Raw genomic sequence first — 24,614 nt, 5'->3', positions numbered from 1 at the left:
AATACTAAGGGTACCTACTGATTGTTGGCTCAGAGTCAAGGAATCCGGCGGTGTCTTACCAAACGAGTGATATGATAATTGTTTTATTACACGATAAATATTGCACTTCGACCTTTATAGAGAGCTAGGCTCGACCCCGTCACAATACATAATATTAATGTATTGTGATCGAGTGTAACCATGCTCATTGTACCGATGCGTAGTTTCATGCACGGCTATGAACATAGGCAATGAGTAAAAAACACAAAATTGTTTTTTTCCCTAAGTTACCATAAGATGCATGCGCAAACACGTGTGCCTTGTAATACAGTCGACTGGTGCTAATTCGAAATTCAAGGGCCTCTTAAAATATTTCGAATTACCCAATGATTGAAATATGAAATGATCCGAAATTTTAAGTATGTACTTGCCTTTGCAAATTCTAAGAATACTAAAAAAACATTCATAATTGCCTCAGAATTTAAGTATGTACTTACCTTTGCAAATTCTGGGAATAGGTACTAAAAAACATTCATAATCGATAAATAAGGCTTCGATTAACTTTGTTCTAAAAATAAGTTAATTGTAAATTCCCGGTATGAAAATTAATATAAAGTGGTGTAAAAACCCTAACAACCAAGAGCAAATTTGGGAAGTCCCAGCCATTAACTATATCTAACTAAGAGATAAAGTAAGAGTTATGAAAAATTATTATTTAATAGTTTATTTAGATTTAGATTCAATTTTGTTATTTCTTATTAATAAACACACGTTGAGAAACTATTATGTATTGTTTATGATTAGTAATGTTTCTGATGGACAAGTTCCATAAATACTAAATATTTTTAGCACTGTTAACATCAATTCTTTGCGTTTTAGCGGTTTTGTTCTTTCAGTTCGACATTGACAGTTGACAGTTATAAAAAAAAAACGCGTTGTTTTGCTCTTTTCTAACCTTGAAATGTAACAATAAAACAAAATGTTCTTCACGTTTTGATGATTGCAATTTTTGTAAACGAAGCCTTACCTTTGCCTTAACTATTTACAGTTCTTTTATAACACTAAGAAAAATGGATGAGGCTGTGAACAATGAAGATACCAAGTACAGTTCCATTAAACAAAATCCGAAAGCTTTATTAAAACTTGTGAATACATATGTTAGAGTTCAACTTATTAAGGATTGCGCTTATGTTGGTTTTGTGCACTCTATTGACCCAGTAACAAACAGGTAAATCAATCTCATAACTCCTTGGTATAATCCTTATTTGTAATTTACTTTTCAAATGCAAAAGTATACAATTATTATTATTATTTGATTACTGTTACTGCTCCTAAATTTTACCTATAGAATTATTAAGCTTGGATTAGGTATTATTTATATTTATTAATTATTAAAAAGGTTCCTCAGAATGTTGATGGTTTGTGATACAAATAATATATTGGAATGAATAACTTTTTTTCATTCCCCTGTTCATTGTTTTCATTTCGATTCTTCTTTTAAATGTGATTATATAGTTCAGTTCAATGGCTCCGGGGTCATCTGGGCCTGGTGATCTGTAACACGGGTTCAAACTCTAACAGTGTCATAACTGTAGCACTATAAAAATGTGTAATAGGCATGTTTCCTACTAGTCAAATTCAATACTTTTTCTGAAACATCAAAAACGATATTTTCTATGAACTTTGTATCAAGTACTCTATTATGACGTCATAAGTTTTTGACGTCAAATAGCAGACTTATTTCTAGAAATTTTGCTAGAAAAAATCGAAAATTAAGTAGTTCATCAAATTTATGAATGAGAGTGTGATTATTTTTGAATATTTTATTGTATTGAAAAGTTGTAATAATTTATTTTTGACCCAGTCATCATCCCTATTGTAAAGAAATTGGAGAAAACAAAGAATGTTCCTATATTATTTTATTATCCTATTATTTCTGTATCAAAAATGTCTCCAAATATATGGCAGATCTGTTAAATTAAGTAAAATCAATATTCTTTTGCAGTATTATCCTGTCTGTACCTCAAGATAATGGATATCAAACAATTATAGTACCCGGCCACGCTGTGCTTGACATTACACAAGAAGAGTTATTGGATCACATCAAACCTCCACAGAAGAAAGAAAGCCATGCAGACACACCAGAAGAAATATTAAAAAGAAAAGCAAAACTTATTTCCTGGTTCAAAACAAATTTGTTGCCAGTTACAGAACGAGATGATAAAATAATCATAGGAAATGTGACTCTATTGAGGCCGTACAAGATATCAGATATTAGTGCAGACAATCCAATTGTTGCTATGCAAATAAAAAATGTTATTGAAAGCATGCCTGAGAACTTTCAGCCAAAATAATTATTATAAGTAACTTTTTGTGTTTCATTTAATATTATCTATGGATAAGGTGTGTAAAAAAAGGTTGATCACTGGAAAACATTGAGTTTAATTGAAATTTTTCATCTGTTTTTTTTATACTTTTAGCTTTTTTATCAATTACAAAAGATAATAATATAAAACTTTAATTATTTTATTCAGGTTTCAAAATAAATGATAATTAATATTTTATCTTGATTCAAATTAAAAGTGACTTCTGATCTGATAATAATTATGAAGTGGAGGTAAAATAAGATGTAGTCATGACAGAAATAAGAAGTTTAGTACCTTACACTACATTGTCAACAGTTTTATCATTGTGGAAACAAAGACTATTTTTTTTAGCTTTCCCTCTCAATACAAGTATATTGCAATGATAAGGTGCGTCGACAGATAGTGTTTAGTTCTGCCGCGTTTAGATATTGTGAATTCAGTCGATGTTGAACAGTATTCCCGCCTACTCGCACACTTATGTCATTTATACCTATGGTACCGGCCGTCGTCGTCGGCGCAGCGCAACCCTGACAGTTGATTGCAGAGATACGCGTTCGTTGTTGTTACCGAATACAGTTTTCATTTAGATAAGAAATTGTTTTAGACGTTACAAAATAGTAACATTATTCTTATTAAGCGTTCTCGGTTTCGTAAAAAACCAAAATGTCGAATAAAAGTAATAGAAAAGTGCAATATTTGGCGGGCGTGTGCGGTGAGTAAACAACATGTTGTAGCGGGAAAATTTGAAATGAAGTGTTCTTTATTTGAATTCTTTTAAAATTTAAACTTCAGCGGCGTTCTCATTTACATTCACTGGAGCTACACTGGCGTGGTCGTCGCCGGCGATTCCAAAGTTCAAAAGTGGTGAAGCGAATGTTATTATCACTGATGTAAGTATTTTATTAGTAGGTAATCAGTTGAATATAGCTTCACGATAAACAGTTGCATAGTAGCTTACCTAATACATTTCAATGTCAATTCGTCTCATGCAATTATTAAGTGAAAACAACGACTAGGTATTTGAAACAATAATCAGTATCGGCTGTGGACCGATACAGATAAATTCATCTGTGCTCGTTATTAATCGTTTGTCTTCATTGAACCGAGTAATAAGCATTAGTATTGTACTGAGACAATAGTTTTGTGGAGTCTGATATCTTTTTCAATAATACTGAAGGTACTAACTGTGGGCTATTCATAGTATTTTAACTACCTAATTAATTGTGATTGATTTAATGTCTTTAGTCCTACATCCATCTTGTATCATTTATTGTCAAATACTGAAACGCCACTCAATTTTAAGACGCTCTCAAGAATAGTTCTGTCTCTACAAATTCTTTATAAAAGATAGAGATACAAATACATTTAAATTGGTGCAACTTAAAATTGAGTAGCGTTTCAGTATTCGGGCGTTAGTCCTGTATATTTAGCTACCAACATCTACGTTTTAGTAAGTTATGATTGGCTTTGTTGTTCGTTTCATTCATTATTATAATCATTATCATTATGCGTATTACGGTATGACAGTAAAGGTTTTTAAACTCAGTTTATACGTCACAACACAGGCGCTTGTCTATTTATAAAACATAGGTATAGGTAACTAGTTATACATATGTAGCAATCCTATCTATCTACCAAACAAAGTATCCTCATTTATCTTGAAAAAAAAATCTCCAATGTGTGTAGCGTGAATTTAAATTTAGTACCTACCCACTTTCCCGACAAAACAATATTATGCCTTCAGTATTAAGGTAGCTAATAATTTTTTCGTAGTGTTTTAATCGTGAAATAGTCCCTTAATAATGTCAGCTAAGGTGCGTTGGGGTAAGATCGGCGGAGGGGTAAGAACGTACAAATCAAATATCTCACTTATTTGGCAATATTTTTTAATGCTGATCACATTGCGTGGCACGTCATTAAGTCCCGCCTCACCCCGCGGTGACCACCACTCGCTCCGGTCAACACAGACGTGTACCCGCGCCGTTTTAGAAAAAACGCAAATTTTATAAAATATTTGTTTATCCGGTCTTTCACCTACATTTTTATTTGCATATTTTAGCAAAAGTATAGCTTATTTTGACATGTTTTTGCCTAAATACTAAGTTTTGAGCAGTGATAATATGATAAAACTAATCCAGATTTGTCTACTACCTCTGTAGGCTGAAATCCGGTGTTACCCATGTCGGGTAAAGATCGGGCAAAAATATCCCTATTCGAAAATGGGCAGTGATTGTCAAACTTTTGTTACACATGATTTTAATTTAACACGCGTTTTAAATAATTACTTAGGGGTGATTTTCCAATCTTCAATTGCCACGTAAATAATCCCGAACCTCTTCGCGGGCCACCCTTATACAAAAGAAGCGCTGGAATTAGCCATGTAGCAAATAAATAATACGTGAACTCACGTATGCAGCCACTTCAAAAATGCTTGTGGATAAATCTAAACTTTGAGAAACCGCAATTTCTTTGAAATTTGGTATGCGGGGTAAGATCGGACAAATTAAACGAAAAAAAAAAGAATCATTTGGAACATCTATATTTGTTGTATTAGGTAAATTTTTGTGATGTCATGTTAAAGTACAGGAAAGATCGAATACGTTCCTTTCATACACCTTGTGCTCCTAGCACTAGAAATTATTTTAAATTGTTGTCCGAACTTACCCCATGACGGCCAAATCGTCATCACATTAAAAAAAAATTGTCCTGATTTTATAGGCTTGCAGAGCAAAAAGTATTAAGTATTTATAAATAAATTAAATTTTAAATTACACTGTGTTTAATCATTATTCGTTTCCACTATTTTTCATTAATCTACTGTGTACCAAAATTGAGATAATAAAGTTTTTGCAACATCCTTGCAACTATTCGAAAATCCGTCCGATGTTACCCCAACGCACCCTAATTGCGGGGGCAATGACCTCATAACAAGCCGCCCACACTGTTATATTTACGTGTTACTGTTGACTCGAGGTCGTTTTCGAGTTTATTTTTTCACAATTACTATTTTTGTCCTAAACTCATTTAGCTACGGAAAACGCTATACGCTATATTCAATTAATTATTATGTTATCGGCTTACTCTCGTAACTGTTTGACGAGGAACTCGATTAGTTTCAAGCCATGCTTGAGGCTCATATTCATGAGGATCATTCCGCGACACACGACGCGGTGATTGTCCCGCTGCTACGCTGACGTTATATCTATCTAAATATTATAAAGCTGAAGAGTTTGTTTGTTTGAACGCGCTAATCTCCAGAACTACTGGTCCGATTTGAATAATTCTTTTTGTGTTGAATAGTGCATCTATCGAGGAGAGAATAGGAGCCAAGCAGAGCGGGTGAAACCGCGCGGAAGTAGCTAGTTCATTATAAATTGTTTGTACACAGACGCAGACATCATGGGTGGTGTCTCTCCACTCCGCTGGGGCACTCCTCGGTTGCTACTTCGGGCAGGTGTTAAACGAAAGGGCTGGACGTCGCCGTACATTTCTGGGCTCAGCCGTGCCGGGCCTCTTAGGTGCGGTACGTTCCATCATGGCTCTTTTCTACATTTTTTAATTTTTATATTTTAGGTACTTACTAACAACCCTCCCTCCCAGCTTCGCATGGATGCAAGGGTGATCTATTATGCATGTATTAGGCCTCGGCCTCGAATTTTGCGGGCAGCGGGGCGGCGGCGGCGGCGGCGCGGGAGCGGGGCGGCGGCGGCGGACCCGTTCTCGAAACTAGCGGGCAGATCGCGCGGCACTACAGCGGTGTAGTGTTGTGTTCGTGGTTGTGTTGTCGAGATATTTGTTTTTATTAGCGAACGAAATCTTTTTGATTCAAATTTATTCCTAACGCTCGATTTACTGTGGGCAAAAGAAGAAGACCTACTATAGGGCAAGGAAAATAAATGGCGAGTTTTATCGAAATTATGAAGAACAGAGACAAAATCCCGACAAATTCTACGACTACACTAGAATGAGTGTAGAAACTTTTGACTTTATTCTTGAAACTATCAAGAGTGATTTCAGTTTTTGCTTTAGTCTTCAATATTCGGTTCGTTTTTTATTTCTTCCCATAATTGGTTAATTTTTCTTCTATTTTTATGGTTCACATCTTTGCTGTTCCGTATGGGTGTCCTCTCAAAGATTGCCGAAATCATTTGCTCTTGCACGTCCGAGGACATTTTGATACGTCACAAAAAAAATGCCGGTACACAACACTATACTACAATGCAGACGCGCAACGCGGGCGGTCACCGCTTGACTGGAGTGCACCGCTCGTTGCCCGCTCCCGCGCCGCTCCGCCGCCGCTGTTTTCGAAAACCGGTCCATTTGATTATACGCATAAGATCCTGCCGCTGCCGCGCCGCCGCCGCCGCCGCCCCGCTGCCCGCAAAATTCGAGGCCGAGGCCTTATACATATCAAAATTTCTGTAGTCTAATCCGGTTGAGACTCATGGTTGATCTCGAAAACTATTTTGGCAATAGCTTTGAGAAAGAAGTTGGGAAACAGTCAATGTGTGTACGCTGTTCACATAATTTATAGGTACCTACTAGGCTTACATGTGGCTAATGGTTAGGTAACCTATCTATGTGCTATAAAATAGGTACGTTGTTTACTTCACCTACTTTTTGAGGAAAAAGAGTAGAATTACACAATAATTATGTAGCAGTGTTATTGAATATGTATGAAAATTGTATCTACAGTTGTCGACACATAGAAGATTTCTCGAACACCTTGATACAAATTATTATCACTTAACTAAATATTAACTGTTTGTCTACAGTACCAAGATATTTTATGTAAAACTAGCGACCCGGCCTAGCTTCGCATGGGTGCAATGGTGATATATTGTGCATGTATTATACATAAAAAAATCTTCATCTTGAATCACTTTATTTAAAAAAAAAACCGCATCAAAATCGGTTACGTAGTTTTAAATATTTAAGCTTACAAGGGAAATAGGGACAGAAAAAGCGACTCTGTTTTATACCATGTAGTGATAGTTTGTAGTAGTATGTAGTGATGATATGTTTATACTATGTGATAAACAAATGTTGTTATAATTTGTCTACTTCCAGACTCTCTTATTGAACACCACTATGCCTGAACTGATGTATGTGGCCAGGTTTATGATGGGACTCGCAACTGGTATTATTGCCGTGGTAAGATATATATTTCGTTTTTATTTTTCAATAGCTCTCTATTTTAATTCGTTCGACTAAGTCTCGATCCTGTAGGAATATCGGTAAAAAATGTAGCCTGAGTTATTCCTTGAATAGTAACTACCTAAGCTTTTTAAACATGAAATGGTTTCAAGTGGGTATGCCCAGTGGTTTCGAAAGCTATTCAATACAAACCAACCTACAAATATTTTCTATCTAGAATAGATATTTTGATTAGGTACATTAATTACATAATTAAAATAACTAGTGGTCGCCTAGTGGTCGAAATTCGACCATATACGATTTAATTTACAATACCACTTAACATACGTTCAAGGATAATTTTTATTTAACTCAAACTCAAACAAACTCTTTTATAAAACTCTTTTCATATGTGACGTGAGAATATCATCGCAATGTCTATCGATTTTGACGTTTTGTCAAATACGATCAGATACTATGCATGTGTGTGTAATGTTTTATTTATTGATTTAATGTACTTTATAAGCATTATTTTTGAAAAATATTAGCGTTCTGTACTTCTCCTACACATAAACTATAAGTGTACCAAATTTTATGCTCCTACGTCCGCGCAATTTTCGTAAAAAGCGGTCCAAAGTTTTTGCATCACGTATTAATATATAGATAGTATGTATGTGGATCGTATTAATCAGAAATATTTGTGTTTTGTCAATTTTGCCTTAAAAACCTTTCACGAGCGTTCGGCTCTTATTTCTATGTTAGTAATAAAAAAATCTATCTTTTTTAGGTAACAATGATATATGTAACAGAAATATCGGACAAAGAGATAAGAGGAGCTTTAGGTATGACGGTGCAAGTGATGAACAACTTGGGAAGTCTTACAGTCTACAGCGTTGGTCCCTTTGTTTCATACAAAACTTTGAATTGTATCATACTGATTATACCCGTCTGCTACGTGCTGTTATGTCTTTGGATACCAGAGTCGCCTTACTATCATCTGAAGGATGGAAGAATAGAAGCTGCCAAGAAAGAGTTCATGAGACTAAAAGGAAATCAGGAGGAAAGTGTAAGTAACTATACTTAGTAACTACCAATGACTTCATTAACATCGTAAACAGGGCCTTTAGTCTGCTATTACAATTGTGTCAGAATAGTCGATCATTGAGCAGTGCAAGAGGGAAGGAGCTATACAACCTACATAGTTCCGTCCCTCTTGCACTACTCAATGATCGACTATTCCAGGAATCTCAACAACAATATCAACAGCTTATAACTGGCCACTGCTGACCAAAGGCCTGGGGCCTTAGTCTGCTATTACAATTGTGTCAGAATGGTCGATCATTGGGCAGAGCAAGAGGGACGGAGCTAGGTAGGTTGTATAGCTCCATCCCTCTTGCCCCAGACTACTCTTGACTAAGCCCCAGTTCTCGCACGGTGAAGGTTTGAGAATTAATCACCACGCTTGCTCATTGCGGGTCGGCGATCTCATATCTCAAACTTATAATTAGAAATTATAAGCTCGGGTTTCCTCACGATGTTGTCCTTCACCGTTTCGAGATAATTATAATCTTAGAAAGTAGGTAGATAGGTATATCTGGGAAAAAGTCACTAAGTTTCGAATCCGCGGCCGTACATGAGAAGGGGACGTTTTAGACCTAGGGGCCACCACGACGCTACTGCTTTGGAACGAGCACCTAGCATCACTGACAGACAGACTGACGGACAATTCAATTTGACGTTTTAAAAGTGCCTAATTAGTATGAATTGAAATAAATGTTTTGACTTTTGAGTTTACGTGTACCGGCTGGTTGATGATGATGGTTTTGAACTTTGATCATTACTATAGCGATAAATATTTAGTGTGCAGACGACTAGAAATAGCTCGGAATTACCCGACCTTCTCGTAACAAATAATCACGATAGCACCACAGATAACGTATCACTGAATTTTGCAAGCAGCACGAATGTGTTATAAATTGTTTCTCACGATTTTGTGCTAAATTTTGTTACTATGATGTCGTTTAGGTATCTAGGTACCTGCTATTCTAATTTGTATTCAACTATTGTTTCCCGGTCAAAATAAGTTGACCAAGATTTTTTTTCGAAATTCCTGCTACAGGCAGTATGGAAATGCATCTTGCATTAGCTTTGTTACTTGACAATTCATGAAATGAAAAGTGCTAACAATGCACAAACAGGAAAGCTCGGTTCTCCAGGTTATTTTATAATTCGGTCGTCCGTGCGGGATGGATCCTGGTCGTGATTCGAAACCAGTTGAGTAACCTCGCTGTATAGTAGCATTCGTAACTGGCATAGGTACCTACTAGAATGAAAGTTGTTTTGTCACATTCAAAGTGAAAATAAAAAAAATATTTATTTTAAATAGATCAGGAAGCCACTTTTGAACGTCAAAGCAAAATATAATAATAATACTTATATTAACTCTGTCGGTCAGTCCTCTAGTGAAGCTATTTGCTAGTTCCAAAGTGTAGATTCCTATGGAGAAGAACGAGCAAGAAACTCCATAGGTTACTCTTTTTCAATCAGATTCACAATACAATTCTTTGTTACATTGTTTCGATTGATTCAATATTCAGTTAAAGGGATAGAATAAGAAAATATTGATAACTTTTACTTTTTAATTTGCCTTTGCCAATGGCAAGCATATCTTAGGAAGCTGAAGAAGTCCGATCTACAAGTAATTGAGAAGCTCAAGTGCAGCAGTGAATATCTCATAGCTGATATGATGACTTTAAAGTGTTTTTAATTTTTCAGTTATTAGAAGAGCAGATGAATATAATGAGCGCACACGTGAGAGAGAGCATGGAAAATAAAACTACGTTGAGAGAACTCCTGACCAACATGCGTTATAGGAAGGCTGTATACATTGTCACAGGTAAATATGTAAGTACCCATTAAGTAAACAACTAGTTTATATAAATAGCTTCACTAGAGAACCTGACCGGCAGACAGACATTGTTAATATTAGATATTATATTTGCTTTGGCGTTGGCGTCCTAAGTACATAGAAGCGCTTCCTACCAAGATAGTCTCTTTGTAGGAAATAACGACGCGAAGTCTAGCGTAGAATGTTATCAAATGAAAATAAGGTCACTGTCTCGCGTGACATCACATCGTACGATGTTTTAAATTCGTTCAACTTGAGGAAGGCTTACATACCTACCGGTGTTTTATCTTAGAATTTGTTGGCTGATACGGTATGTATTCTATAAGTAGGCAGTTAGGAAATACATACCTTTTTTAGGGGGAAAAATAATCCAATGTCTGCTCCCGCCTTGGGAGAGGCGAGAGGGAGTGTCCGACTTTACTGACTAAAAACCACCCCGTTCCTACTCCTGCTTTTCGAGCTGGAGTCCGGAGTGTCTTTTGCGACGGCTGGGGCAACGGTCTTTTGCACCGTGTCCCGCCTCCTCCTTAGCTAGCATAGGAAATACATGCTAATATCACAATTCATTCACCTATTTTTTGAGTTTGAGAGTTCTGACTTCGCAGTAGCACATGGGGCTTGTAATAAGTTGACCAACGAAGCAAACAGATCATATATCATTGGTGTATCATGAACCGGGCCTTTCACGTTGGTACCCCACAACAATGAGCCATACAAAGTACAAGTATTGACTCTTGACCCTTTCTCATCCGTGGTGTGACTTACACCGGCTGATTAGATAAGCCTAGTCTGGTCTGTCTTTAATTACTCGATAAATTATTTATTGATTGTTTGTATGCAACGGCAGTAACCGCAGTAGAAGTCTCTCTAGACTAGGGAGATTTCTATCTTAGAGAGATTATAGGGAGAGCACTATCTAGGGCCTAGATACTGCTCTAAGACGTAACAGTCGTTGCACAGTAAGGGCTCTAGACTCTAGGGACCACTAATTGCAGTTTATAGTCGCTGATGGTGGTGAAATTTAGTAAGGTAATTTCATACTTCCTAGTCTTTCTCCTTAAAAACTAGGGAATTTTTGAAGGTTTCCTCACGGAAAAAAGACACGTAACTATCATCGTAAATTTTAACACTAATGTTACCTTAATACCTACGCCTTTTGATGCTCAAAGGATAGACCGGTTACCTTTAGCATTCGTGCTTGGAACTCTCCTGGATCGACTTCAAAAAAAGGAGGAATTAATATGTTTGGAGGATTGTTTTTTTTTCTTATACACCTATAGGTACTTATTATACTCTTTGCTTATACAACATAACTTTTACATCATAATAACATTAACAACTAACTAAACGCGATGATAAGGTCGTTCATTATCAATGTTTGTAGTTTCTTATTTGAAAATAATTCCGTGTGTATTTAAGAGAACTCATAGGATTTGTTTGTTCTTCCGCCTTTTAGAAGGCCTTGCGTCAGTCGTCAAAGGAGAGACTAGATCGAATACAATAACATTACGTTCAACTTCGAATTGTAACTGGGATCTTTGCTATTGGTAATTTGGTCTGGAAAAAGATCCTATTATCCTATGACTATGAGAATGGCGAACGCTACTTAAGCCAATGAATTTGTTATATTTATGATACTAACATAAAATCACTCGTTTTATTTTCCGAAACGGTAGACAGGAGCCCAATGCAGCTCTACCATGTACCTAACCACCAGTGCGCAGGGCGCGTCGTGTTCCGCGCAGTAGGGCTAATGTGAACCCGGATCTCCGACTAACTACGGGTTACTGGGGCTCCGTCTCGAAAAGCAGGAGTAGAGCCTGAGTCTGACATTTCCTCTCGCCTTACTTAAGGCGGGAGAAGTCATTGGATGATGACCCCCTCAAAACCTTTGTTAATACAAGTTGTTAGTTAAAATTTATCTTTATTGAAGAACATACACGGTACACGTTGTATGTAGGTAGTATTAGTGTATTCTGCATATATGTGATGACACATGACTTTTTTATCAGATTTATCTAAGTACATTTGAACATATTTAGGTACTCCCTGTACGTGTATGATATCAGAAGTCCTTCGCTTGAATTGTTACTGGTTGTCATTACATTGTAATATGTATGTATAATAGTGATAGACGCGTAAATATCAGTCTTTTAACTTTTAATGTTTTAGTAATATACCTAGACTGATAAAATAAGTCCGATAGGGATAAATTATTACTTCAGGAGGTAGCACATGGTACATTTACTTTTTTTATTTATCGACACTACTACTTACACCTATTTTGCTTACAGGGTTGAAACTACTGCAGTACATGACTGGTATTTTAGTAATACAGTCGTATTTGGAGCCGATATTTAGACAGAGCAACTTCGTGTCGGGGCCCATCGCTAGTATCGTGTATGGATTCGTGCAGTTGGGGGCAGGTATTGTCACATTTTTAGAAACAAATCAAATATACATATTTTTCATTGTACTACAGATCAGTGTGCGTTTTAACACATCTTTTCTCAAAATCGACAGGCCCATCTACCTTCCATAATTCGTAACCCTTATACCTACTGTAGAGATATACAATTACATTTAGATATGACACAACTCTTCAGAAAGCTGTATTTCATCCTTATAAAAATTACCTGCTTCTATTTCCAGGTATCGGCGCAACATTCTTGTCAAGATGGTTCGGGCGGCGAATTCTTCTGTCCATATCTTGTCTCGGAGTGTCAGTTGCCATGACACTAGTAGGCCTATACTTCTTCCTCCAGGATACGGTACAAGTCAGCGAGGAAACTTCCCGGGCCATCTCCTGGATGCCACTCGTCGGTATTCTAGGGTTCAACGTCCTCTACGCAGTTGGTGTTGGGAACCTACCTTACGTACTTCAAGCAGAGTTGTTCCCGGTCAACGTCAAAGGTGTAGCTTCAAGCACGGCCACAATGTTAGCCTGTATCCTAAGTTTCCTAGTCACAAAATGTTACCAGCAAATGAAAGATGCTTGCGGCCATTACATGGTCTTCTGGTCTTTCGCCTTTATAGGCTACGTCGGTGTATTCTTTATTTATTTCTTTGTACCAGAGACGAAAGGTAAAACTTTAGAAGAGGTTACAACTAACATACAAGACCAGCGTCCCGAGGCGCAAGCACTGAATACAGAGAAAATTGAAAAGGCCTAGTGAGAAGATTATGCATTCCAGTATTTTAAACGTAAGCGTAAGGAACGGGGTGGTTTTTAGTCAGTAAGAGTCTGACACTGCCTCTCGCCTCGCCCAAGGCGGGAGAAGTCATTGGATGATATTCCCCTCAAAAAAAAAAAGTATTTTAAACGTGAGTGGTGCATGATAAAGATTTTTGATGATTTCCCGCGACATTACTATTTGTTCAAACTTTCGCCGTGAGAATAGTATTTAACAACTCCAAAGTGTGAGAAACGATAGTACATACATAGATGTTTGAAAGGAAAATAAGCACGCGCTCATTACTCAAGGACTCATAGTTATGTCTCGGGAGAACAAGCCGATAATTGTATTTTGTGGCCAATGAAATAACCGTATCTGTTATTTCGTAAAAGATTTACACTCCAAGAGGCATTTTTGTTTTAGTAAAATTTATTAAAGTTTGTTTAAGTATATGTAATTAGGTATTGTTATAAACTGTACATTTACATGCATTGTTATAAAAAGTTGTAATTGGTTGTTGTCAAACGTTGTACAAAACAAATAAGTTTATCTAGTTATGATCTAGAATAAGTAGTAATATGAAAAGACTGTCTGCAGATCAAAATAAAAACCAAAATGTGACTATAAAATTGTATTCGGCTGAATAAAAATATGAAATACATACTGATTACCTGAACCTTATATTAATGGCAACCCTATACAGATTGCCACGCTTCCGGAAGATGTGGAGTCTATTAACAGCTATACAATAATAGAACGGGAGTACAAGAGAGAATAGACTTTGAAGAAATGTCTTTAGAGTTGAATATTATAATAATATGGTAGGTCTAAATTCTCTTGGTGTTCCCGTAGGAGTAGAGTGGTGCGAAGGGAGTGTCTGCTTGTTCGTCTCCGCTCTCCTCCGAGGCGTCCGACTCGAAAGTATTGTCCGGGATGTCGTACAGGCGGATCAGAGGCTTGTTGGGATCCTTCATGATTAGATATTTACCTGGAATATTTAAATTTCATGATAGTATGGTGTTTAAGAACATATCGCTAGAAGATCAAGTTACTTGGATCTGTAAATTTTTGTCATCGAATTTTTATTTCTATTCCAAAACTATAAAGTTGACAAGCACATTGGTTAGGCAATCGGGTGCTATGTAACGTATCGCGGGTTCGATTCACACGGAACAACTGTGTGCTCCACAAATTGTTGTTCCGGCTCATCAACGACACAGGAGAAAATCCTTGTATAAGGTTATTATGAAATACTTACCATCTTTCTGCTTCATACAGATGTCGATGATGCACCGTAGGATGCCCCAAGCGTTGTCCATGGACAGGTTGATCTGTGCCGCAAACTCGTGCGGCTTGAACTGTTGCGTGCCGAGGATCACGTGGCGAGAGTTGTCACGCACTTGGGCGCGGGACACGTAACCGAACTTGATCTGATCGGAGCCCGCTAGCAGAGCCTGTAAAATTATAAAAATAATATAGAATTAGATTTTAGTACCGGTGTTGGCCGCAAAAATGACTTTAGCATTCCTGCATCTGATTCAAGTTTTTACTGTCTCGATCCCTTGAGATTAAGGCTCGGAACCGGTTTAAAAAATACCGGTTTATATCGGTTTTCCTCCGAACTTTTCTTAAGAACGTGAACATTTAAAGAACTTTATTTAACCTAAATTAACCGGTTTATTCGACGAGGGGCATGTCGGTACACGCGTTGAAATATTATTATTGAATATAATCTGAACAGCGCGGGGCGTTTCTTTGATGTGCGACGTATTAACCGGTTTTTATTGCTCTAAACCGTTTAATCCGAAAAAACCTTTATGAAAATACTGTTCCAAATACCGGTTTAAAAAAACCGGTTTCGCGAACGAAACCCAATGTAATGGTCCGAGATCCCAGAGCTGTCAGACATATCTTATTTTTACAAGCATTTAACCTTCGGCTTACAGTAGTCTTGTATATACTTTTTAATGCCTTAATGTTTGTAAAGCTTGCCGAGTGACACCTGCGCAGGTACCAGGTGAGAAAGGTAACTAAAAATTAGACTCACTTAACGTAAATTTTTATGTCTGATTTTTATATATGTTTTGTAGAATATAATTACTTTGAAATCATATTAAAAAAATCAGACACTTTCCATGGACCAAAACTTTTATCAGACGGCTTAAAGCTCTAAAAAATAGTGCGCCTTACAAAATTGTAATAGCAATATATGGTGCCCCTGTAATGCAAAACAGTAGTACAAATCATCATAGTTTTACCAGATAATTTGCACGAACGTGATTACCATCGTGAATGTTACAAATGTGCTACTGCTTTGTCGAAAAGATATTTCTCTCCAACCTCACATATATTGCTATTACAATTTTGTAAGGCGCACTATTTTTTAGAGCTTTAAAGCGTCTGATAAAAGTTTTGGTCCATGGAAAATGTCTGATTTTTTTAATATGATTTCAGAGTAATATTCTACAAAACATATATTAAAATCAGACATAAAAATTTAAGTTAAGTGAGTCTAAGTTTTAGTTACCTTTCTCAACTGGTACCTGCACAGGTGTCACTCGGCAAGCTTTACAAACATTAAGGCATTAAAAAGTATATACAAGACTACTATAAGCCGAAGGTTAAATGCTTGTAAAAATAAGATATGTCTGACAGCTCTGGGATCTCGCTCTAAAAGGTTTTGCGTACAAGTACATAATAGCGGTTTGAAAATTTAACCAGTATCCGAGCCTTGCTTGGGATCTCGTGTTTGACAATTTACTATATTGAATGCTAAAATTTACATAAGCCGTGGTAATCTGTTGGCAATATGACCAGTTTACCAATAAACTGATAAATAAAATGTGTTATAATTAATAACAAACAAAAAAGAGAGACATTCTTTAACCAAAACCTTTTACAGAACCACAGCACGGGTGTTTTTTATCGGTTTCAGTTTCCATCTATCGATATTATGTTAGGCAAATAATAGACACACTTATTTTGACTTGTTCATACCTGCACGGTCCACTTGGCAAGCTTGCAGGAGTTGTTCCTCAGCTCGTTAGCGAGTACGGCACCACGTTGGGTGTCGAGTTTCTGACGCCACTCCACTCCGTTGGCCAGCTTAGAGTCCCATTCGTTCAGAGCCTTGATGCTCAAGAACTGGGTCTCATTCTGAGGCCCCTGCATCACAGCGTCATGTTCGCATCTAGCTACCAAAGTCTGAAAAACATACATACATATCGTCACGCCTTTAATTTCCGAAGGGGTAGGCAGAGGTGCACATTATGGCAAGTAATGCCACTATACACTGTACAAAGTCTGAAAAATTGTTATCATATTAGATTTACTATTGTTTCGTTGCTATAATTATTTCAAACTCAACTGCTAAGTAAGATATAGTATTTTACATATTATAATGGAGTTTGTAACTGTATTTAGTAGGTGATACATTTTATGTTTTAGTCTTATATAATATTTGAGAGTGTCAGACTAATTTTGAGCTATGTCGGAACTTATAACCAAGAGATACCGAATATTTGATTTAAAGTTATATGTAGTCAAATATACAACTTACCACTCCATTGTTAAGGTTCCACTTGCGGTAGCGGTACCCTACGGAGGCTACCTCACCTTCTTCCTCCTCAGACACAAACGGATTTGGCTCGGGGAACTTGTACTTGGGCTCGTTGGAACCATTCTTCAATACCTGTAGATTAATTAAACAGTAAATTAGCTATATCAGTATTTAATTAAACCAAAGACTGATGTCTTTGGTTTTATTAAACTTGTTAGGCTGTACGATTGGCGCAGTGGCTGGGCATTGCACAACGCGACGTGCGATAGACTTCCGCATGGAACATTTTTTTGTGTGATACACAAATTGTTGACATATTATCTTCATAGATTCTGTATGTAGAGAGTATTGTAAAACTTACATGTTTTATAAATTGTATGCAGTGCATTTAAAACATAATACATATTTGCACATTGTTTAAAAGTTTTTAAAAATCCAGTTCAAGATGTTAATTTGAGCAGCTCTGCTTGTTTTGGTATTGTGTTCAGAATACTAACTAACTTCCAGCTTCTCATGTATAATGTACTTGTTGCATTTGCTTATTACTTAGATCAAAATGGGAATATAAATATCTGACCTGTTGGCTGAAGTTGTGGTTGATGAATGTAGCTTCGAGCGCGAGGTTACGCGGCGAGTTGATGGAGTTGCCATCATCAGTCGGCGGCTCCACCGAGGTCTCGTTCACAGTCAACAAGTCAAATTCAGTGTTGTCACGCTTGTCGAAGAACAGCTTGTCACCTTTATGAAACAAATAGCAATTATGTAAATTAAAAGAAAAACGTGGTAACACTGCAATTCTGCATGGTTGGCGCGGTGGCTGGGCAACCGGCTGCCACGCAACGGGTGTCATGTGCAGATGAAATTGCATGTTCGTAAACTTGTTGTTTATGTAATAACGATTTGTTCCAAAAATAAATCCTAAGGACTGGATTGAGTATACATTAACCTCTGTCAGTATATGCACCTGAATAGAAAACACAGTTGTTGTCTTGTGTAGAGCTGCGTTCCAGCATATCATGGGTTATATAACTGAGTATGGCAGTAATTCTATAAATATTTATGTGTTAATAGTTTAGCTACATACCAATCTTCTCAATGACAATATCCCAGGAGTAGTTGGAGCGGGTGCAGCACATGATGGTGGCCAGGATGGCGTCGGTGGCGTACACCGTGCCCACCGTCTTACTGAGCCGTCGGATCACAGGGTCGTCAGTAGTAGTCACCTACAACAATGTGTAAAACAATTAATTAGGATATAAGAAGTGAATAAAATGTTTTCAGTTACCTATTTATTATTGTTTTATTACTTCCAATAAAAAAATAAAGCACATAGTCTAAATTTATTGTAAACTTTATTTATTATGGGGTATCGAATCGTAAGCCCATTGGGATAAAGATGTAAATTTAATAGTAACCGCAACATAAATGGTTTCAACTTAACCCTATGGACTTTTTTTACCCTATGGACTTATGATCATGTATGCTCAGTTGAACCCAGTTGAGCATGCTATTGTGTAGTGTCATGAGAGACATTCAATTCCGAAATAATCAAATAATCTTTCTTAGGCTACCCCTGGCTCAGAATAAAAAGTTTTATATTATTGTGTATTTACCGTATGGAAGATACGATCGATACGCTGCAGCGCCTTCTCGTGTTTCACATTGACACGATCGTAGCCTTTGTCATAGTACTCCAATGTACCACAGCACACGATGTCTTCACCTGTAACAATTTCAAAGTAGAATAGATAAAATTAAATATGGTTGCAAGTAGCTCAGTGGCACAGTATAAATATCAAAATTATATACTGTGTTAGTGGTAAGTTATTGGAGAGGCCTATGTTCAGCAGTGGACAATACCGTTAGTATGATTTTGCTGTATGTTTAAAGTAATCGAAACGATAGCGCGTTCGGCGCTCTGATTGGCGGTATCCATTAAACCAACGATCAGAGGGACTGAACGCGTTCTCGTTTCGATTACTATAAACGTAAAGGCAACTCGTACTAAGGGAAAACGATATTCTGACGGCGTCTGAAAACGACATTCTCATGAACAGTATGGGTGTGGTCACCACATCACTTAATAATCTAGTATCATTGTAATAGTGAATAAAGTAAAATATACAGCCAGTGAATAATTACCATAATCTAACTACACTAAAATTAAATATATTAAGTGAGATAAAAAATTAAACAAAAATTGTGCTAAGCCAGCCAATTGGAATAGTATAATACATTGGTTAGAATGCACGAGGAAAACAGCAGTGTGTGAGGAGTAGTGACCAATGGTCAAGCTTTCCGCTAAACCTACATAACGACCACAACCACTCTGCCAAGAGTGTATCGACTAAGAAGAACATGTTAGTGGGATTTAGGTAATTTTAGTTGAATACTTTTAACATGACATAATAATTATAGTTTGGACAGTTAGATAATAATGTTGCCAAATCCATCAGTAGATTACTACTTGGTTTGGTTTTATTCAAAAATAATAATAGTTCTGAGCTGCTACTACTACTAAACATCTAGCTGACTTATATAAACTTAATTTACAGTATATTAAGGGCTGTACAATATTAAAAAGAAAGGCAAAATAACTCAAAGGACAATAAACCGACTTCACTAAAAAAGTTAAAAATAACTTTAATTTCGGAAGTCGGTGTTTCTCGGTATTATTTGTTTGTTACACCGACTTCCGAAATTAAAGTTATTTTTAACTTTTTTAGTGAAGTCGGTTTATTTTTTTTTGTAAAAAGTATTTTATTTCACACTTTTTAGTTAAAAAGTCGGTTAAAATCATGTAAAATTCTCTATCTCAATAACTACTTTATTTATTTGTATTGTCACAGTCACTTAATTAACTTTATTGTGATTTCTATGTGAGTATGAAGTTCCATTGGCCATTTCTGTCTTCTTCATCAGTTCCACCTCTTCAAAGGTTACTTTTTGACTGTAAATGCTTCAATCCTAGATGAATATACCAAAATCACTATATAGTTCCCCATAATATTTGAGGAGTTCCCTCGATTTTTCTAAGATCCCATCATCAGATTCTAACTTGGTGACAATGGGACCACCTCAGAACTATCTACTTCCGAACAAAAAAAGAATTTTGAAAATTCGTCGACAATTGACGGAGTATAACTTTATTGTGATTTCTTGTGAGTATGAAGTTCCATTGGCCATTTCTGTCTTCTTCATCAGTTCCACCTCTTCAAAGGTTACTTTTTGACTGTAAATGCTTCAATTCTAGATGATTATACCAAAATCGCTATATAGTTCCCTATAATATTTGAGGAGTTCCCTCGATTTCTCTAAGATCCCATCATCAGATCCTAACTTGGTAACAACGGGACCACCTCAGAACTATCTCCTTTCGAACAAAAAAAGAATTTTGAAAATCCGTCGACAATTGACGGAGTGTAACTTTATTGTGATTTCTATGTGAGTATGAAGTTCCATTGGCCATTTCTGGTCTTCTTCATCAGTTCCACCTCTTCAAAGGTTACTTTTTGACTGTAAATGCTTCAATTCTAGATGATTATACCAAAATCACTATATAGTTCCCTATAATATTTGAGGAGTTCCCTCGATTTCTCTAAGATCCCATCATCAGATCCTAACTTGGTGACAATGGGACCACCTCAGAACTATCTACTTTCGAACAAAAAAAGAATTTTGAAAATCCGTCAACAATTGACGGAGTATTCGATGAACAAACATACAAAAAAAAAAAAAAAAAAAAACATACAAACAGCCGAACATAGTACCTCCTCCTTTTTGTGAAGTCGGTAAAAATAGGGACTGATCAATGTTCATTAAAATTATTACAAGCAATAGTTGTTGGATCATAAATTAATAAACTGATACTGTACCTTCTTTAATTCCTGGCAAAGACAACTTAGCGAGACGAGGGAAGTCCATGTCCTCAATGGTGACCCAGGTAGGTCGTACAGTGACGGAAGCATCACGGATCTTCATCGGAGCACCTCTCTGGCCCCACCTCTTGCCAAGTTTACGATCCCGTTGCTAGGATTAAAGAAAATTAGAAATTAACACTTCAGTTTGCATCAAAATTGACATGTTAGCTGTTAATCTGGACATCACTGACCAGTGTTGTAAGAACAGCTCGCTTTCAACAGATTTTTGGGACCTTAGTGTGGGGTCAGTACGAGTTTACTATATGTTTAACAAGATCAAAACATCTCAGAGTGCTGAATGTGATTTTGTTTCGATCTCATTAAACAAAACCTTTCTAAACTCAAACAAAACCTTTCTGTTTTCAGTCAAAGGATTATTTATGAATTTTGTAAAGTTAACTCTCTTATGAAAAAATGTTAAAAGTTAGTACATAAACAACATTATGTTTTTGGTGAAAATAATCACATAATCCTGTCATTATATTGTAGTAAAGCATATAAATCCCCACTAATATTATATATGAAAGTATATTTCTTAGCTAAGCTTAACTTTTTATGTATTTTCAACTCAATCATTTTAATTGAATTGGAAGGTTTACTCATTTATTGTTTTCTATATGATTCAATATTTGGAATGTTCAGCTGGTTTCATTAATGGACAACTTTACCATGACAACCCAAGTACTCATAATTCATCAAGTATATGACATTATAGTTAGTTACAAAAACTGAATGGTACTAAAATTATGTAAGTTTATGGTGTAGAGAGTAAATAACTTACATTCCTCATGTAGTTACCCTTGTTGAGGGTAGTCATGCCGCCTGGCGTGCGCGCGCCCCTGGCACCGCGGCCCCTCTGTCCGCGAGCACGGCCACGCTGGTATGGAGGCTTCTGCACCCTTGTAGTATCCACCAGATGGAAAGTACTCTCATCTTCATCGTGGAAGTATGCGTACGACGAACCAGCGCCGAATTGAGAGGCATACTTATCTGAAAATTAATGAAACTCAATTAGAATGGGTAGCAATATGTTATTTATTTGATTTGAGAAATTAACACCAATATTAGAGTAGGTTACTCTGTCATAATGTATCATATCACATACATTTGTTTCACAATTTATCTGTATTTAAACTCTCAGAAGTCGTCTCAATAAGATCTACTGTCACTTCTATACACTATGGTTCAGCATAAGACCAAGAAATGCTGTTGCAAAAAACGTCATCATAACCTCAAAGAATATTAACTTTTTGAACAATATTTCAGAGTTGTAAACAGAAGTTGTATAAAGTATTAAACTTACTTTGATATTTCTTGTCCTGTACGACAGTCCAATCACTTATTTTACCCAAACGATCACCTTTACTGAAAGGTTGGTAAGGCATGTCTCGAAATTGCTCCGGCATTTCGGCGGGGCCCCATCCTGTGGGATTATCTTGAATTATTGGAGCTACAAATCTAATCGGCTCTTCGGCCGGTAACACATGCTCCGACATTGTAACTATTCAATAGAATATTAAATTTTAGCGATAATTCAACATGAAGATACACCAATGCCACACGACACTTTCGAAATGACTTTTTTTTGTTAAGTTGACTGACAATATAAAACATGACATGAGTATAAGTCTTTTTGCTTCTGTAAAATTGTTGTCATTACAAAAAAATACGAAATGAAAATAAATAAACAAACAGAACTGAATAATAAAAAACAATAATAAAAGTGTGTTAAAATTTAAGTATCTTTCCTAAATAATAGGTAATTAAAAACATTTTATATAAAGTCGGGCGGACGCTTTGAGAGTAGGCAGAAAGAAATAACTAATCGGATTAAACAGTTGCTTAACAAACATTAAAAAAAAAAACGATATCTAACATAACAAGCGGCTATTGTTCTTTTGTTTACTTTATATTATTTCAAATAGAGTTACGTATAATTTGGGACATAAAACAAATTCAGTCTTTGTTAATCTATAAATATTCAGTTTGCAGAATTCTAAGAATAACGACGAAACATTTTATTTGAGTATAAACTAAAGAACAATGTCATTCATTGATATTGATAAACCTTTTATTTATGTTTCGTTTTAAGTGGAATGAATTAACAGGCTCGAGTGGCGATTTCGGACTACGGACCTTTGCAATCTGCGGCAGGTCTTTTGCTGGGTGGACTGACGACATCATTAGAATCGTGGGGACTCAATGAATGCAGTTGGCGAGCTATCGTTCGATGTGGCGTAGGACTAAAACGAAGCCCTTTGTTTAGCAGTACGCGTCTGATTGCAATGATAATGATGACTATAATTATTAAAAAACAACGTGGGCCATTATTAATTTTTTGTCAATAAAACTTTGATGTTCAAAACATTTAAATTTAGTATTCCTGTGTCGTGGACCGTGGAGACCTAGATCGTAGACGCGTTTACAAACAACTACTCACAAAACCTATACAATAACATATTGAAAAACAATTTGTGGTTCACATTAATCACTTTACTTAAATTCTTGTTCCATGCAGGAATTGGCATCCGCGATTCGTTGCACAACATGGCAACAGTCAGGTTTCCACAACATAATAATATGTACCTACATGGTTATACTAATATACATATAGTACAGTAGGTACTTCTAATTACAATAGGTAATTCTAATTTTCTTTTATTCTTTCCCTGCAGAAAATTTCCGACACAAAATTTCACGAACAGAAAACCGGCACGGGACTTTGTTTTATAATAAATAAAGGATAATTATATTTTAATCAAATACCGGTCATAATTTACTTAAGCCTGTACTTTTTATTGTATGCTGAAATCTTTACGTCATAATTAGAGCACAATATTTGTGACTTTATCAGTTGACAAAATATTTCAATGTTGTTATCTGATACTTGGCAACATTTGTTGATATACGGTAAGCGAAAAGCTGTGCGCAAAGGTAGAGCGATCGGCTACTGTACTTGTCTATGTAGTAAATTAGATCGAATTAATAAGATAAATTCAATTTAAAATACCTAACATGAAGTTTAAGATACAATCTTTTCCGTTATGGTATCCCCTGAATAAACCATTTTATTCATAAAAACACGAAGGTTCAAAATATGACAATAGACTTTCTCATATTATAATGGGGACAGATAAACCAATAGGGATGATGACAGGGTATGAAAATTAAAAATCTATTCAGTCCGTCAGTTAGGTAATGAATAAATATTAGACACGTATTTTTTTATTTTGTCACATTAGATAACAATACAAATTAAAGTTGAGAGCAAAAATGTCATTTCTACTTATAAAATTTACCTAGAAGTGACGTCACGCAATATTTCAAATCAATATTATCTTTGAAAGTATTTGTTTCCGTGAGAAAAAATACGTGTATAATAATTTAAAATAATCAATAAATAATAAATGGGGTAGCCTATTAGGATATCTTGAGTATAGTTACACTGCCCCTACGGATTACCTAAGCTTTTATAGTTTTAATAAACAAGCAAGCAATCCAATCTAACTGCCACACAGTTAAGTAACCATTAAATGACTCTATTTAACGGTTACTTAACCCAATCCTTAG

General features: G+C 36.1%; 3 protein-coding genes across 4 annotated transcripts; 2 read left to right on the top strand and 1 right to left on the bottom strand.

The window, feature by feature from the left end:
• The first annotated feature begins 877 nt into the window (after positions 1-877).
• LOC118264761 (uncharacterized) lies at positions 878-2,346 on the top strand. Its single transcript, XM_035577388.2, has 2 exons — positions 878-1,207; positions 1,985-2,346. The coding sequence occupies exons 1-2, from the start codon at positions 1,050-1,052 to the stop codon at positions 2,331-2,333; spliced, it is 507 nt and encodes a 168-aa protein (XP_035433281.2). The 5' UTR covers positions 878-1,049; the 3' UTR covers positions 2,334-2,346.
• A 302-nt stretch (positions 2,347-2,648) lies between these two features.
• LOC118264156 (facilitated trehalose transporter Tret1-like) lies at positions 2,649-14,235 on the top strand. 2 transcript variants are annotated; one of them, XM_050704777.1, is made up of 8 exons: positions 2,651-3,057; positions 3,138-3,235; positions 5,734-5,868; positions 7,416-7,499; positions 8,269-8,547; positions 10,257-10,377; positions 12,684-12,815; positions 13,042-14,235. In XM_050704777.1, exons 1-8 carry the CDS (start codon positions 3,009-3,011, stop codon positions 13,560-13,562), a joined length of 1,419 nt encoding a protein of 472 aa, XP_050560734.1. In that variant the 5' UTR covers positions 2,651-3,008; the 3' UTR covers positions 13,563-14,235. The 2 variants fall into 2 exon arrangements, with proteins under 2 accessions (XP_050560735.1, XP_050560734.1); XM_050704778.1 differs by lacking the exon at positions 5,734-5,868 and having other exon boundaries at positions 2,649-3,057.
• On the bottom strand, positions 14,182-22,631 carry LOC118264749 (eukaryotic translation initiation factor 3 subunit D). Its single transcript, XM_035577370.2, has 10 exons — positions 22,348-22,631; positions 21,826-22,034; positions 21,000-21,153; positions 18,738-18,847; positions 18,209-18,347; positions 17,702-17,862; positions 17,125-17,256; positions 16,563-16,769; positions 14,824-15,019; positions 14,182-14,553 (listed from the first exon to the last, which is right to left on the bottom strand). Exons 1-10 carry the CDS (start codon positions 22,538-22,540, stop codon positions 14,393-14,395), a joined length of 1,662 nt encoding a protein of 553 aa, XP_035433263.1. The 5' UTR covers positions 22,541-22,631; the 3' UTR covers positions 14,182-14,392.
• Between the last annotated feature and the right edge of the window lie 1,983 nt (positions 22,632-24,614).

Source organism: Spodoptera frugiperda, chromosome 26 (assembly GCF_023101765.2).
Source record: "Spodoptera frugiperda isolate SF20-4 chromosome 26, AGI-APGP_CSIRO_Sfru_2.0, whole genome shotgun sequence".
NCBI lineage: Eukaryota > Metazoa > Arthropoda > Insecta > Lepidoptera > Noctuidae > Spodoptera > Spodoptera frugiperda.
Note: the sequence above shows the minus strand (reverse complement) of the source record. Positions and strands in the feature narration are given on the sequence as shown.